The following is a 15,565-nucleotide window of genomic DNA, read 5'->3' as shown; positions in this document are numbered from 1 at the left end:
CCTGCCTTTCCTTTTCCTCCCCGCCTTCTTCCTCCTTCTTTCCTACCTTTCCTTTTCTTTCCCCCTGCATTTCCTCCTCCTTCCCTTTTTTCTTCTTCCTTCCTTTTCTGCCTTTCTTAATTCCTTCCTTCTTCCCTTTTTCCTCTCTCCTGACTATCCCTTTTTTTCTTTCTTTTTCTGCTGCTTTCTTTCCTTTTTCCTTCCCTCTTTCCTGCCTTCCCTTTTCATGGCCTTCCTTTTTCCTCACCTGTCCTTCCCTTCCTTTCCTCCTTCATTTTCTCCTCCTTTTCCAGCATTGCCTCTCTTTCCCTTCCTTCCTTCTCTTTCCCTTGGACTCCTTTTCTTCCTTAATTCTTTTTCCTTCCTCCCATTTCCTTCCTTTTCATTCCTTCCCTTCCTTTTCTTGCCTCCCATCTCCTTCCTTCTTCCCTTCCTTTCCCTTTCCTTCGTTTCCTTGCCCTCCTTTTCACTTCCTTTCCTTTTCATTCCCTCTTCTTCCCTTTTCCTTCCACCTTTCCTTTCTCCTCCATCTGTACCTCCTTCCTTTTCCTTCTCCCTCCCTCCTGCCTTCCCACTCCATTAGTGCAAGGGAGGGAGAGGGAGAGCAAGTGCAAGAGGGAGAGCACGGGAGTGAGTGTGAGTGTCTGGCAGTGAGGATGAGAGTGCACATGGTTACAAGAGTAAGTGCAAACGGAAGCGAGTGTGCAAGCGAGCACTAGCGGGGGAGTGAGAGTGCACGTGGGTGCAAGAGCGAGTGCAGACGGAGAAGCGTGAGCGCGCGCCATAGTGCATGCAGGGGAGTGAACGTGAGAGCAAGTGTGCACGTGAGCGCAGAAGAGTGTGAGCGGGGGCACGTGAGTGCAAAAGGGAGGGGGAGAGCGTGTGTGTGAGTGTGTGATGTGAATGCAAGTGGGACGTGAGCGGGGAGCACGTGTGCACACCGAGTGTGAGGATGAGGGGGAGTGCAAGTGGAGGAGTGAGGATTGTACGAGAGTGCAACAATGTACAAGTGGAAAGTGAGTGTAAGTGCAAGAACATGAGTGTGAGTGGGGAAGTCGCTTAAAGCATGAGTGGGGAGTGGGTTTGAGAGCAAATGCGGAGTGAGTGTGTGTGTGAGTGCTCCCTGAGCGTGAGTGCGGAGTGTGCGAGTGACTACACGTGGCAGAATGAGTGTGGGCGGGGAGTGTGAGTCAGGGAGTGAGCGAGGGATGACTGGTGCAAGGGGTGGGGAGCGTGAGAGTGCAGGAGCTAAATGAGAGGAGTGGGACAAGTGGGTGAGTGTGAGTGGGAAAGTGAGTGTGAGAATACAAGTGGGGATTGAGCGGGGAGGTGTATGAGAGCAAAAGTGAGCAGGAGTGGGAGGGTGAGTAACATACACACACACACAGAGGGGTCACTCACCAGGAATTTCTGCAGGTCTTTGTAGTTGGTGATGATGCCGTTGTGGATGACGATGAACTCTGGAGACAGAGGAAAGGCCCCACTCAGCCCCGGCACCAGCCCCCTGGCCGGGCAGTGGGGTGCAGCACAGACAACAGAGACCACAAAACTTCATTGTGTGAAAGCCGTACTCGGCAGAATAAAGAGGAAAGTTTCACCTCCTGGTGCGATGTCTGTGCTCTGCCCACCTGGCGTGGCTGGTCATGGCAGAAGGTAATTCTGACCCGGGTGGGACTGGGGCTACCGAGATCCCGCAGTTTCTGGAGGCACGTAGCACTGGGCAGTCTCCAGCCTGCCGGACGCAGCAAACACCGCGCTGCTCCTGCCAGCTCGCCGGTGCTGCTCCGCGGTGGCTACACCGAACACTAACCTGCTGCAGCAGCTCAGAGCAGACCGACCCCCTTCCATACAGTGACGATCATGAAAAAATCATAAATGAACGGGGAAAACAAAAAGATTCTAAAGAAGAGCCACGAAGCTCTTACCATTCCATTTCGTTCTGTTTACCTCCTCCTCGCACTCAGCCATGCACCCACTGGCCCTGTGGGGCACTAATCCCAATCCCTCCCGAGATCCTTCACTGCTACGAGCAACTCATCCCAACATACCCCATAGCCAGAGGCAAAAGCCAAACTCCTCCGGCATCACAGCAACTGGGCTCAGCACCACGGCCTGCAATAAACCCGCTGCCCTGGGTCCAGCCACCCCTCCCTGCGACACCCCAGGCATGGGAGACAGCGGCAACCTCTTCCAGACGCTCCGAGACCTGCTCGGGAACGTGCAGCTCCTCAAGCAAACGCACTCACCGTTGTTTTTATCCGAGCGCTGCGGGTGGCTGTTGATAGGGTTGGGCTCGCCGTGGGTAGCCCAACGGGTATGGGCAATTCCAAGATGTACGTCAAACTCGATGTCGAGGTCCATGTCCTGTTGCTCTGCAGCAGAAGCAGGAGAAGTTTTTAGGACTGAGGGGCTGTCCCTACCCCAAAGTCAACACGGAGTCTCACCAGCTCTCCGGGGTCTACAGGACAGCACAATACTGACAGGGAAATAGAATCAGTAAAGCCAATAAAACATCAAGCGTGTTTTCAGGGGATACAGAACACGGATGCACACAAGCAATCTCCCTTCCTGCTCACACCACCAAAATAAAAAACTTTTAAGAAAGGACCCAATCTTAATTTCTCTCTCTGGGGTGCACCTTGCCATCCTGTCATGTCCCGTGCACTGTCAGCTGTGACTGAACCAGCCCATTCCATGGTTCCATACCCCTACAGTCGGAATATTCATCACTAACCCTAGTCCCTAGAAAGCACACCATTATCACTAATAGTTATTTTGAAAAAATATTCCTTTTGTTCCACAAGTGTCTCCGCAACCTCTTTAAAACTGTGTCCCCTGCAATGTTCTTGCGCAGGCAAACATTTCTTTAGAAATATTTTGCGTGTCTTCTACTTCTGTAACGCACATACCACCTCACCTGGCCTCTTCAGTTCCTGGTTTTCTCTAGATCTACCCACCTTTTGGGTAAGCAGCACTCTGCACCGCGAGGTTAATGCTAGTATGGGTTAAAAAAAGTTAAATTACAACAACACAGCAGCTCTTGAATGCAAATAAGAGATCCTGACTCCTCTGAAAAGCATCTTCCCATTCTCACACTGCTCACCTGCATTCCACACCCAACAGCTTTGTGTTTCCCCGCGTCCTGCACAGATTTCATGAACTGAACACTTCAATCCAGGGAACATGAAGAGGCAGAACAGAGGCAGAAGACCTCACTCTGCATTCGCATCGATTTGACAGTTACACACACGTTAGTGCTTTCCTGAAAGCCAACTGCTTTGCCATCACGACTCGGATGGACACCTTTAGTTGGGACAAGTGTTACATATGAAAATTTAAAATTCAATCAGTGAAATTATTAGAGCATATCTCATTTTTGCCCAAGCTCTAGGTCTCTAATAATTATCTCCCAGTAATTCCCCTTTCCTCAGTTCACAGCGGTTTTTATTTGGGGGTGTGTGGGTGTGGGTGTTTTCTAAAGTATATTTCAGGTCTATTTTATTTTAATAGGATGTGATTCATTTGTCTTGAAAAATCAGGACTTCTCCGTGACTTCATGACAACATCCACGAGATCACTGGGTTCTTCCCAGCACACGTGTGAGTGTTTACATCTCTTTATACACAGTTACTTGGAAATACAGTGTTTCTGGGTAAAACAAGTGATATTCAAAACACGAATGAGGTGAGAGGACATTCCAAGGAAAGAAAACAGGCAAAGAACGAAAGGGAAATACATACTGTAAACTTCTTCGCCCAGAGCCTTCACTTTCCCCGTCTGTTTGATAATCTGGATTTTGCAAGCATTAGCTTCCCAATCCTTGTCGTTTCCGCCATCGACTCCCACACCTAAGCTCCACCATGGAATATGAAGAAAGAGTATGAAGTGCAGGAAGGATATTACAGTATTTTATGTAAACAAATAATGTCTTTTTTTTTTTTTTTTTTTTTTTTTTACAATGCCCTTTCTCCCTGCAGCTGACCCTCCAAATAAAGGCAAGAAACACCTTAGGTCAGAAGTGAGTTTTCTCCCGTTTGTCATCTTGTAGGTATTTTTAAAGCCTTAGATAACAGGCACCAAGAACATTTATAGAAGCCTATATACTGAAAGTTAATATAAACCTCTGACCACGTGATCACAGGCACATAAAATTTCCATCTCAGCTTTCTTCAGAAGCAGAAGATGGTAGTCACAAATACACCATGAAAATTATCATATACGAGTCAAAATTCAGAAGAGAACTGCTGTTGCTCAGAGAGAACTACCTGCAGAATCATAGCCTCTGTACTCCAGCCGCTGGAGCCCTTTGATAAGGGTGTCCAGGATTTCCCGTCTTGTCCGGGGAACATGGTAGTTCAGGTAAGCAAAGATGCCTGGATGGGAGAAGAGAGCATAATATTATGAAAAAATCACAGCTGAGGAAACTCTGCATTGGCATCTCCTTAGTACGCGCACCAAGTTAAAACTCAAACAGGCCTTTGCACTGAGAACCCCCTCCAGGAAGGTACCACCGCATTTGCATGTTTTCCTTACCCCACCTGAGGTCCAACAGAGAAGATGTCAGTAACATTTAAGAGATCAAAACTAACCACAGAACGCCAGCATCCTCCTCACGACATTGAAAGTAACCAAGCAGGACAAGCCTGGGCGTGATGGGAGAACGAATTTCCATGTGAGCTGGACTGACGTGACAGAACGAGCCGCCAGGAGACAACGCAAGGGACAAGAAACTAATCACTCCAGATGAAAAATTCAAGGTTAACTAACGGTGAGCTTTGCGTGCCAAAGAACCATCTTCAAAAGGAATTCTTCCTTGAATAGCTTTCTCCAAGATCCTCCCACAGACTCATTAAGAAAAAAATGAGTTAACTCACGCAAACTAACACCCTCAAACCAATGGAGCTATTTTTCCTGTAGGTTGTAAAGGAAGATAAATCATCACTTCTATTTTTAAGCAGAAATTCCTCAATCTCTAATGTTAACCATGGCTCTATTTCAGAAAGATATCCTTCGGTGTCATCATGAAGCAGCAGCAAGAGAAGATATTTACTGGATGCTACAAACATCTGTACTTGAAATCCACCATTTCGCTCTAACGTTTTAAAGGAGAAAAATATCTGCATGGAATAAAAGCACAACAGGTTTCATGCAAACACCCTTATATGTAAGCAACTGATAATTCAAGGTTTGTAATTTGAGAAACTTTATCAAAACCTCTTGAAGAGAACAGAGTTCAGTCGCACACACACAAAAACAAAGCCCTTTTACAGGCATCCCAAATCTTTCCTTTTTTTCCTGATAGCACTGCCATACAGCCTGCCTCACAGTGCCCACACTTCTATTCATGTGAAAAATTTTACTCCCAAGATGATTTTTGGAACATATATCTTCATGATTACATGCAGATTATTTTAAAGAACATTTGAAAAACCTAAGAATGCTTAAGCTGGTTTTGTTTGGGAATTAAATAATTCAAAGCTTTTTGATGTTTTAATTTATTTTCTAAGTAGAAATACAGGCTACTCAGTTGATGGATGTGCTGAATACCACATAGCAAAGTGCTGAAACATTTACAAGGGACTTTTCAGCCTGAGCAGTGACAACAAGGTGGAATGCAGCCGTGTATCATTCTGACACTTTCCCATTCCTTCTCCCCTTTCCATGGTCTTTGGCTACAGGTCTCAGGACGAGTTTGTCACAAGCTTCATCCTCTCATTCCCAAAGTACCAGCACTGGAAATTACATCTCCCTGCAGTTCTGCTACAAAAAGAGCACACCGTGTCTCTCTCATTCTCTTCCACATTGCTAGAAAAAAATTAGATGTACTTTATTGTTCCTCTTTCTTAAACCACCTAGTCAGATGAAAGGGGGAAAAAAAAAAAAAAAAAAGAGAAAAACAAGCTTAGCACTTGGTTTCTTTTGCTCCTACCTTCATTTCCCCAAAACTCAAAGCCTTTTATAACAACCACTTGTATCAGGACCAAGTTTATAAAAACTTGCAGTTTCACTCCCACTGCTCCTGACATCCCAAACCAACCAGGCACACAGCCCTGCTGCTGTCATCTCCTATGGCATGTGTCCAACTTGAACACTGGTTCCAGTAACTACACGGACAAGGTGAGGTTCTCCTCCACAAACCTCGCAATTCACAGCTGAAACCTCAGCAGATAATAAAGCACTAACAGCAGTTAACAACCTCTGCTGTATTTTAAAAGCTCCCTCTGAAGGACACTTCCCCCACGCTCGCAATCTCCAAACCCTCCTCCCCACCCTTCTGGAAAAAAAAAAAAAAAAAAAAGTTTTCCGATTTGAGATACTTGGTTTGTTCCGTTTCTAAAAACGGCATTCCTCAGGCAGACAGCAGCCTCCCGGTTTTTACAAGCGAACCGACTCCAAAGAGCTGCCATCCAGGCTGAAGGACGGCACATTTCAGCTACATCCTGGGTGCCTAAAATCCTTTAACTGACTTCCAGGTCTCACAACAGGAGCACAAAGCTTTGTTAGCGGGCAGCTGGAAAAGTCCCTCTCTCCGTATTTACCGGAAACCTCCCAAACAGGTGCCCAATGCAGCGGCGGTGTTACACACAAAAATAACCAGTGTGCCCCACAAAGCAGGGAAAATAAGCACAGGAGATGTCTCTAAAAAGACATGCTGGGTTCCAGCAGTTCCTGACATTTCCCCTTACGCCAAAGCCACCTACTGTGGCACCAAAGTAAAGCTACTTCAGCACGAGTAACTACAGAATCACGAACCCTGCTTACGTTTTTCCAAATTAGCTAAATAATTCCAGAGTTGAAACCTCTCTTTGTGTGTTACGCACCTTGGAAGTGCACACAAAGGGTCCCAGTTCCCACCCAGATCCTGAAGCCTTATGCCTTTTTCCACGGTGCCGGCATTAGCCGGGCCCATCAAACAGCTCTCCAGAAGCACCCACAACCTCTGCATCCCCCCCGCTGGCATTTCAGCTGTCCCACTCTGGAATAACCAGTCCTGCTTGGGCACACAGCTACCCACTAAGGTACCACTATCACGGCACACCACCAGAGGCCACTCCAGTGGGATATGCTCTTTGAGCAAATGGAGACCGATGATGACGAGCGCTAAGGCGCTCTGGAGTCTGAACGTCAGGCTGGCCACAGCAAGACAGCACCTGGAAGTCCTTCCCAGTGAGCAGCAGCGGTGTGAGGCACAAGAGCCGCATTGACGGGAGCACAGCGGAGGCCTTCTTCACTCCAGGGCGCCCTGCTGAGCGACTAGGGGGCAAGAATGGAAGAGGTCATCAAGCTGGCGCGCAGGGGGTGAAACAGAACCGCTGCGAGGTCTGGGGAAGGGACGGCGTGCGAAAGGTGCGTGGACGGGAGTATGCCAGGAAGGGAGGAGAAAAGAGGGCTGTAGGAAAGGTGGAAGGGAAGTGGTGCAGAACAGGACAGTGAGCTTAGTGCAGGGGGTCTGCTCTGCCACCTTGGCTGCCCACCAGCACCTTCAGGCCTCTGCAAACAGCAGCATGCCAGGGGCATGGGAAGGCAGCCCTGCTCTGTGCCCGAGGGACACAGCCATCGCCCCGTGACGCCACCAGGCACGCAGCTACAAACCCAGCTCGATCCAGGCCGTGACGCTGCATTTTAAACGAGGGTGTTTTCCCCTGAGGCAGACCTGGGTGCCCAGCGCAGCCATCGCAGCGAGCACAGAGCGTGTGTCCCTTCCTGAACACCCCACCAGCACAGCTGTAATGGACACAGGTGCCCCAGCAGAGCAGGCGGACACCGAGGAGACACCACGGTGCCTCGCTCAAAGTCCCAGAGGAGATCACTTTGCACAGCACTTTCCACACAGATCCCAGCAAGGCCATTATTTTGAGTCCACCATGTGAAAAAAAAGGTCTAACTCAATAGATGGGCACAATTATTAGGCAGAAACTCAGCTTCCTGTCATAAAATTCTTTCACAAATGTGAATTGATTGTTTTAGTCTCCATCCTGCTCCTGGCACAAGGATTACAACTGATTCTGAACAAAAAAAACGGCTTAAAACCAGAACTGTTTCCCTCTAACCAGGGCTGACTTTGGACATCTTTGTTAAATCTGAATCTAAACCAGACAGTGGCTGGAAATATTATTTTCTCTGCATATTTTAACAAGTTCAGTCACACCTGAACTGAAAAAAAAACCCAAACCAACAAACCAAAACTGGATTCCTTGTCACAGATCACAACCGCTAGCAGCGTACAACAAAATGCCATGTGCTGAATGGGCACGAAGTAGAAACCAACTTCCTCCAGGAAGGGATGGCCCGTCTGGAATGAGACTGAAAACCAGCAGTGTTTATTTTTATTTGTACTGTAAACAAACAGAAAACTTCCATCTAGAACAGAGCCAACTTGGCATTTGTCTCCGGCATTGAAAAATATCTATTAATTACTGTACAATTATATTAAGATTATTCACGAGGACTGCAGAAAACATCTGAATCTAAGACTAAGAATGCCACAAAACCCCCCCGAAAAAACCCTAAGGAATTCAGTGCTTTTTATCAGAAAACACAGAGACTGGGGAAAGCAAGTCAACTAAAAGAAATGCAAATATAGTATTAACGCTGCGAAATATGCAGACACTCTCTTCAAAAAAGATGAGCGTGTAAACACTGGGAGACTCGGTTTTGATTCAGTTCAGCTTTTAGATCTTGGCAGGAAAATAGCTGGAGTGATACTGGAGACACCACTATGAAAACACAATTCTAAGAGCTGTCATCGACACCTTTTACAAATGAGAAGGCAAATAAGACAAGCAGGTTTAAAACTCACCTTAGAGAAAGCAGAAAAAAGATAAAACATGTAGAATAATATGTAAAAATGACGCCTAATTACAGTAAAAAAAAGGGACAATAACGCGGGTGGAAAGGAGCACGAGCCTTGTGAAATGCATGATTTACTAACCTGCAAGCTAAAAATCAAATATTGGAAGGCTTATCACCCCTGTATGACATCTGATCATGATGAATTATGTGTAAATAGCAGTTTCACTTACTGGAAATATTTTCAAATGCATTTAATTTTCTCCTTTCCAAATGTCCCATAATGATGGGGTTCTTCATAGCCAGAGAAAGTTTCAGCCCACATTTAGAAAACAGCACTTTTACCAGCTTTACCCTCGCTATTGGATTATTCAGGAATATATCAGTAATCACAGCTGTAATCACTTCCATCTTTAAGCACAATTCCACTGCCCTCGACATAAAACTGACGAGGAAAAAAAGACCCACAGCATTAAACGCTTGTTATGCTTGGCTGATTTAAGCATATTTTTGAAAAAACGTTTATTTCTCCTACAAGCCATCAACAGGGGCTCTGCAGACACCATTTTGCTCCAGTTACACCTCGAACCTTCGCTCCCATCTGTGCAGATGTGCCGTGAGGAGCACTCAGGTGATACATCCCAGCGTGACAGGAGCGGGTCCAGAGGAGGCCACGGAGATGATGCGAGGGCTGGAGCACCTCTGCTCTGGAGACAGGCTGAGAGAGTTGGGGCTGTTCAGCCTGGAGAAGAGAAGGCTCCGGGGAGACCTTCCAGCACCTTCCAGTGCCTAAAGGGGCTACAGGAAAGCTGGAGAGGGGCTTTTTACAAGGGCATGCAGTAATAGTACAAGGGACAATGGCTTTAAACTGAAAGAGGGGAAATTTAGTTTAGATCTAAGGAAGAAATTTTTCACTCTGAGGGTGCTGAGGCACTGGAGCAGGTTGCCCAGAGAAGCTGTGGCTGCCCCATCCCTGGCAGTGTTCAAGGCCAGGCTGGATGAGGCTTTGAGCAATCTGGTGTAGTGGAGGGTGTCCCTGCCCATACCAGGGGGGTTGGAACTAGATGATCTTTGAGGTCCCTCCCAACCCAAACCAGTCTATGATTCTATGATTCTAAGATTCTATGACACACAGCCCTGGCCGTTCAAGGAAAGAACCTCTTTTTACTCACAAGCTGAACAAAGGACCACTTCATCCAGCTCCCAGACGTGGCGTGCTTTGGGGTGGAACGCGGCAGACGTGGGATGGCACACAGCAACTCTACCTTCAGTTTAGACCATAAAAGACCTTTCTTATGCACACCAGAGACACGTTCTTCTCCAAATCCCAATGCCTCGTTAAAGCCTCGCTCGCTCCCTCCCTGTGCTTATATTCAAATCAATCCACGCAACTCAAAGATGAAAAGACACGAACTGCACAGACCTTCACAGCTGCTTGAAGGCTTCCGTGAGGAGCACTCCGTCACAACGCGCCGATTTTTCTGTCACAGTGACAATTCGTTTAAATCACAACACTCAACGCAAACATGTTGGTTTGGATGAAATTCCAACACAAATCTAGCAAATTTCTATCAGGGCCCCACCTGGCGCACCACCAGCACACGCCCCTTGCCAGCCCAGATGCCAGGTGTTGAAAACAGAGACCTTGAAGTCCACGTTCCTGAAACCAACCCGCCGTGAACTTCTGGTCCCTACCGGACCTGAGAGGAGGAGTTTCAGTTTCAGCTCAACTTACACATTCCGACATCACTCAATGCAAATGTCTCTCAGTACTAACGCCACACCTGCTCTCCAGAACAAGCTGGAAAGAGGAAGAATTACAAAAAAACAGGATATATGGATGACATCTAACGATGCTCCCTTGACAAGCCTTGAGGTGGCATTCTTCAAAGTGAAATACATCCTATGTGAAACAAAAAAAAAAACCTCCTGGGAGCTTCATCCTAGTCCAGCACTGTCTGTAATTGTCAATTCCCAGCTAAAATAAGACAACAGCAAGCACGCTACAGGCATTCATACCTGACAGGCTCGGAAAACACCATACCCCTGTCTGGAACCCACTAATACACTTCAGGACTTGACACTAATATACTTCAGGATTAGAACAGCAGTCACGCTTTACACAATAAAACATTTCAACCAGCAACTTGTTCAAAGCCCGTCAGCTTATCATACAATTCTTGGATCACACTAAGACCCACCATAGTAAGAAGTCCTGCATGTACTTCTCTTAAGTGAAATATATTGAACAATATCCTTTAGAACATAAAACGTTTCCTTTCTTGCAGGTTTGCCTTACCTGGTAAACCACCAGCAGAACAGGTATTCAGCTGCTTGTGAAACTCAGCTCTCTCTTAGAACCGATTTTTACTGTTCAAGCACAAAACCTTACTGACAGCTACATAAAGAATTCCCTATAAGCAGCTGACAGATTTTAACAGAATAGCATTTTTACCTCATGGACAGTCATGATTTCTACTGTTCACAGTCATTAAAATACTTTTTCTGAGAACTTTAGTTTCCTGTGACCTTTTTGGTGCCCATGTTCCTTCCTTTATTTCATGGTAAGTTCACAGGCAAATGAAATGGATCACCACTTCCAGGTAAGAATAAATTATCTTCAAAACTTCGTGTTTTGAATACACGGAGTTACTCAGGAATAGCTGCTCCTAATCCTTTTCCCATAAAAGTAGAAAAGCCTCAGGCTAGGTTTACTGTCAAATTTACAAATTCCTTTATACCATACCGTATGCAGTTAAAACAATTTCAACAGACGATGTTATCAGTACATTCACTTGGCAATTCCAAAGAATCCTTTATCCTGGTGATGATCATTAGGCCTTAAGTCTTCAACAAACTAGATGCAGGCTACTAAATCTCACATGCATAATATACATGACAAATTAGGAAAAGCGATAAAAATATTTTTCTTCAAAATACAGCAGCACAGACGCAAGGCAGAAACAGCGAGTTCTAACACAGCACAAAATCCCAGAAAACCTGCTGCAGTGGGCTCCTGTCATTTGCTGCCCAGTGGACTGGGGAGGTGGAACGCCGTGCCAAGCCCCAAGTATGGACACACCACTAACTCTGCACGGTTTGAACACGCACAAGGTCAGACACACGCAGACCATCGTTACCACGTCTGCTAGCTGTACAGGGGAGAGCTTACGTTCAACTCACCGAACCCGCGCTGGGAAAAAAGGAAAGCAGAAAAACATCCACTCCAAGAACCACATTTGTCCCCTGGATGTTTCTTTTACCACCCACTCACACACCTCTCTCCCCAGCTAAAAAGGGCAAGATTTCTCCTGTCTAGAGTAAACAACCAGTGCACCCATTCTAAGGGTCGCTCTGGGCAAGAGCCGCTACTCTGCCTCGCAGAAAGGCACACGCCTGGGTGTACGAACCGTATTTCGGCAGGCGGGAGGGCAGCCCCCACTGATGTACGTGCAACCCTAAAACTTGAAACTTGAGTCTGTCTTGAGCCTGTTTTTATCTACAGTAATCACCAGTAACACAAGAGCTAAATTCCAAAATCCCTTTTTGTTGTTAAACACAGTCGTGGCATACGACAGCTTTACTTATTTACAGAACAGCCTATCGAGCCTGGCTACCTTGAAAAACCTGTTTTCCAAACTATTTCATAAATGTCATGGAACTGGTTTGGTGCACTCAGACCAAAAGCACACCCAATTTATACCCGACTAGGTCTTCAAACTGCAAGTTTGTAGCACAGATGGAGAACAAAACCTACTTCTCACTAACACCATTAAAACCAGAAACCCAGCACATCCACACAGCAGATTCATCACATATGCTACGATCAAGGAACTGAATTTCGAGGCTACCTTCCTCCACCTGTGAGGCAGCACGAGCACATCAGATCACAGGACCTTGTGAGGCCACGCGCATGTAAAACTGAACATCAGGTTATCAGGACATTGAAAACATTGTGTTGATAATTCCAGTGTTAAAGCTGTCACAGGGAGGACTCAGATAACAACAGCAGCATTGTCACCTTTTTGGGGTTTTTTAATAGCTCATCTTAATAACTACCCCTCGATCTGAGATGAACTGGATAAAAACCCGAACGTGGCCCGTGTACTCCCCAGACAGTGCGGCCAGATAAAGCAACGCACACCCTGACTTACAACTCTCTTACAGAAGGCTTGTCTGAGGGTTTGTACAAGCAACCAGGCCTGCGCAGCTGTCGCTACACCACGGAGCACGGCTGCGCAGGCCTTGCAGAGGCCACAGCGTGAGGAATCAGAGCCCTCTACACCAAGATGTAAACCACTGTCACTTCAGCTAGGACAGACAATTAACTCCTGTTAATGTCACTTGCAGGAATATCTGAGAGGGCAACACCTCCATTTGTTCTCCTTTGCTGGAGCCTACTGCTGCCGTATGGAAAGAAGCTCAAAATGCTCCTGCAATTAACGTTTCCTCACGCAGGCTGAGACCACCACCAGCTTTGCCTTGTGCTCACCAGCCAGCCCGCGAATGGCAGCAGCAGAGGAGGCTGCAGACCTTCCTTTCTGCCCACTGCACTTAACCACAAGTCACAAGGGTTCACGTGGCAGCACCCTCAGACTCCAAACAGTTCTCCTCCTGTTCCCTACAAAAACCTTAACTGTCTCCAGCCACGCTCTTCCTGCATTCAGAAGCTCCTCAGTTCCAAGGCTTGTTTTTCTGTATTAACGTGCTCTCCTCCTCTCATTTTTCACTGTATCTCTGGCTCCCAGAACAAGACTCAACAACAGAGCCAACAACCCTTGATGCTTTTCTTTCTATTTCACAAAATGTTTCAATACCCAAGAAGAACTTTTTTATATCTAAAAGGGGAGAAACACATTAAATCTTCAACACAACTGAGTAACCACCCGCAGTGTTTTCAGGGCTTATTGCAGTTAAAAAGACAAAGAGCAGCATGTTAATATTGCCTGCTTCAAAGGCTGGACCTCCAATAAGGCAAGCACGAGGCACCAAAGCATCCACATTCTTGCAGCAAGCTATTTATAATAATAATAATTATCCCCTCTATTCTTAGCTTTGCTCCACTTTGCACTTTTAACACAAATTAACATAGTGTTAAACATAAGCTGAACCATGAATTCCTGACTGCCTCTGCGTAGCGCTCCACAGACTTGATGTTTTGAAGGTGGTACCAGTTCAATCTCACAGAAACAACGAAAGAAATGGCAACTTGCACATTAAGTACAGAACCCACAATTACATTTTCATTTTGCGCATAAAAATACGCGGGGGGGAAGAAAAAAATGAATGAAGGAAACATAGAAAGACAAATAAAAAAAGCTAACAGATGACTGTTGCATAAATTTCCATGGAAAAACATGAAGATGATATGACAGAAAGAAAGAGGAAGTGGAATTTTAAATTATATTCCTGCGTCCAAGAGATGAGGTAGAGTAATTGTACTAACGTGGCAAAAGGGAGGGGAAAGTACCTAAGTGACTGGCTATCGAGCCTCACTGGCTTGTGCTCCACTTCACCCACGGCATGTGTTCAACACCAGGAAGCTCCACGGGGGCACGAGCGCCCCGAGACGAGCTGGTGCACAACCCTGCAGTGGACACTTCTAAGCCTCGTTTAAACCGATTTACCTGTCTGCCTCACAACCTGCGCTGAATACACTTGAATCGACCTACGAGCATCCACGGCAGAAGTTGTAATGGCTACAAAATAACAGTAAAAAACACATTTCACCTCAAAGTGGGAGTGGTTATTCTGACACTACCGGAGCCACGCTGGGAAACGCTACCGGTGAAACGTGTATCCCTTTCCTATAACGTCCGTCGCTTTTGGAAACTACAACCTCTAAACCCACCGGACACAGGGGTGTCACCAACCTCAGCACCACACGCCCCACTCCACCAAAACCCACCAACATCACAAGTGCCCTGCAGGCTTCCGCACCGCGGAAACAGCGTATTTTCAGTACTGCCGCGCCTCGGGCAGACCGGGGGCGCTGGCCTTTTGTGTGCTCTGGCCACATTCGCACGTAATTTCGGGAGAATTTGCCCTTTCCAGCTATTAAGACATTGCAAGACGCCTCCTCTGAAGAAACACCCGCGGACCGTAGGCAAGATGATGACATTTCAGATAACGGAGACGGGGCCCCTTCTCGCTATCACCGAGGCGATCCTGAAGCGCCCGGCCCCTTTTCCCCCCCACCATTGCCGGGGATGCCCCGGGGACCGGGCTGTTCCGCCGCGGCACGCTTTCGGCACGGCACCGGCCGGCCTAGCGCTGCTCCTCGGGCGGCGGGGGAGCAGGACCCGCACCTGGCCGCCCCCGTCCCACAACGACGGGACGCGCTGCGCCTTGCCCCCGCCCCGCTCGGCGCCCGCCGGCCCTTACCGCACATGGTGCGCCCGTGCCCGTTGCCGTTGCCGTGCCCGTGTCCGCACCGGCTCTCCGCGCCGGGGCCGCCGCGCCCGCCCCCCGCCGCCGCGGGGCGCAACGCGCAGGCGCGCCGCCCGCCCCGCCATTGGCCCCGCCGCCCGCCGCGTCCCGCCCCCGGGACGTGGCAGCCGGACGGCGCCCGCCGGCGGAGGGGAGGGGAGGGAAGGGCGGCGGCGGCGGCGGCGGCGGCGGCGGGCGGGGGGAACGGGCTCCCCAGTGCTTCCCCCGGGCCGGCGGGAACAGACCCCGGGATGGAGCCCCGCGGCGCCGGGGAGGGTGTTCTCGTCCCCCCGGGCGGCTCCGGGGCTCACGGCGCCGCCCGCGAACCGCGCAACCCCGGGGTTAT

The 15,565-nt window shown here is 48.0% G+C and overlaps 1 protein-coding gene across 4 annotated transcripts in view; it reads right to left on the bottom strand.

Moving 5' to 3' along the window:
• GFPT1 (glutamine--fructose-6-phosphate transaminase 1) overlaps positions 1 to 15,222 on the bottom strand; it is a 36,884-nt gene extending 21,662 nt beyond the window's left edge. For 3 of the 4 annotated variants that reach the window (XM_086628020.1, XM_086628018.1, XM_086628019.1), the window contains exons 1-5: positions 15,175 to 15,222; positions 4,266 to 4,373; positions 3,741 to 3,848; positions 2,247 to 2,372; positions 1,402 to 1,460 (exon numbers count right to left, since the gene is read on the bottom strand). In XM_086628020.1, coding sequence (XP_086484146.1) covers positions 1,402 to 1,460; positions 2,247 to 2,372; positions 3,741 to 3,848; positions 4,266 to 4,373; positions 15,175 to 15,181 — 408 coding nt within the window. In that variant the 5' untranslated portion in view covers positions 15,182 to 15,222. Of the gene's footprint in view, positions 1 to 1,401; positions 1,461 to 2,246; positions 2,373 to 3,103; positions 3,371 to 3,740; positions 3,849 to 4,265; positions 4,374 to 15,174 lie in introns of those variants that run through there. The other variant, XM_086628021.1, reaches the window with a different exon arrangement.
• Positions 15,223 to 15,565: the final 343 nt, after the last annotated feature.

This window comes from Tauraco erythrolophus, chromosome 29 (assembly GCF_009769465.1).
Source record: "Tauraco erythrolophus isolate bTauEry1 chromosome 29, bTauEry1.pri, whole genome shotgun sequence".
Taxonomy (NCBI): domain Eukaryota; kingdom Metazoa; phylum Chordata; class Aves; order Musophagiformes; family Musophagidae; genus Tauraco; species Tauraco erythrolophus.
Note: the sequence above shows the minus strand (reverse complement) of the source record. Positions and strands in the feature narration are given on the sequence as shown.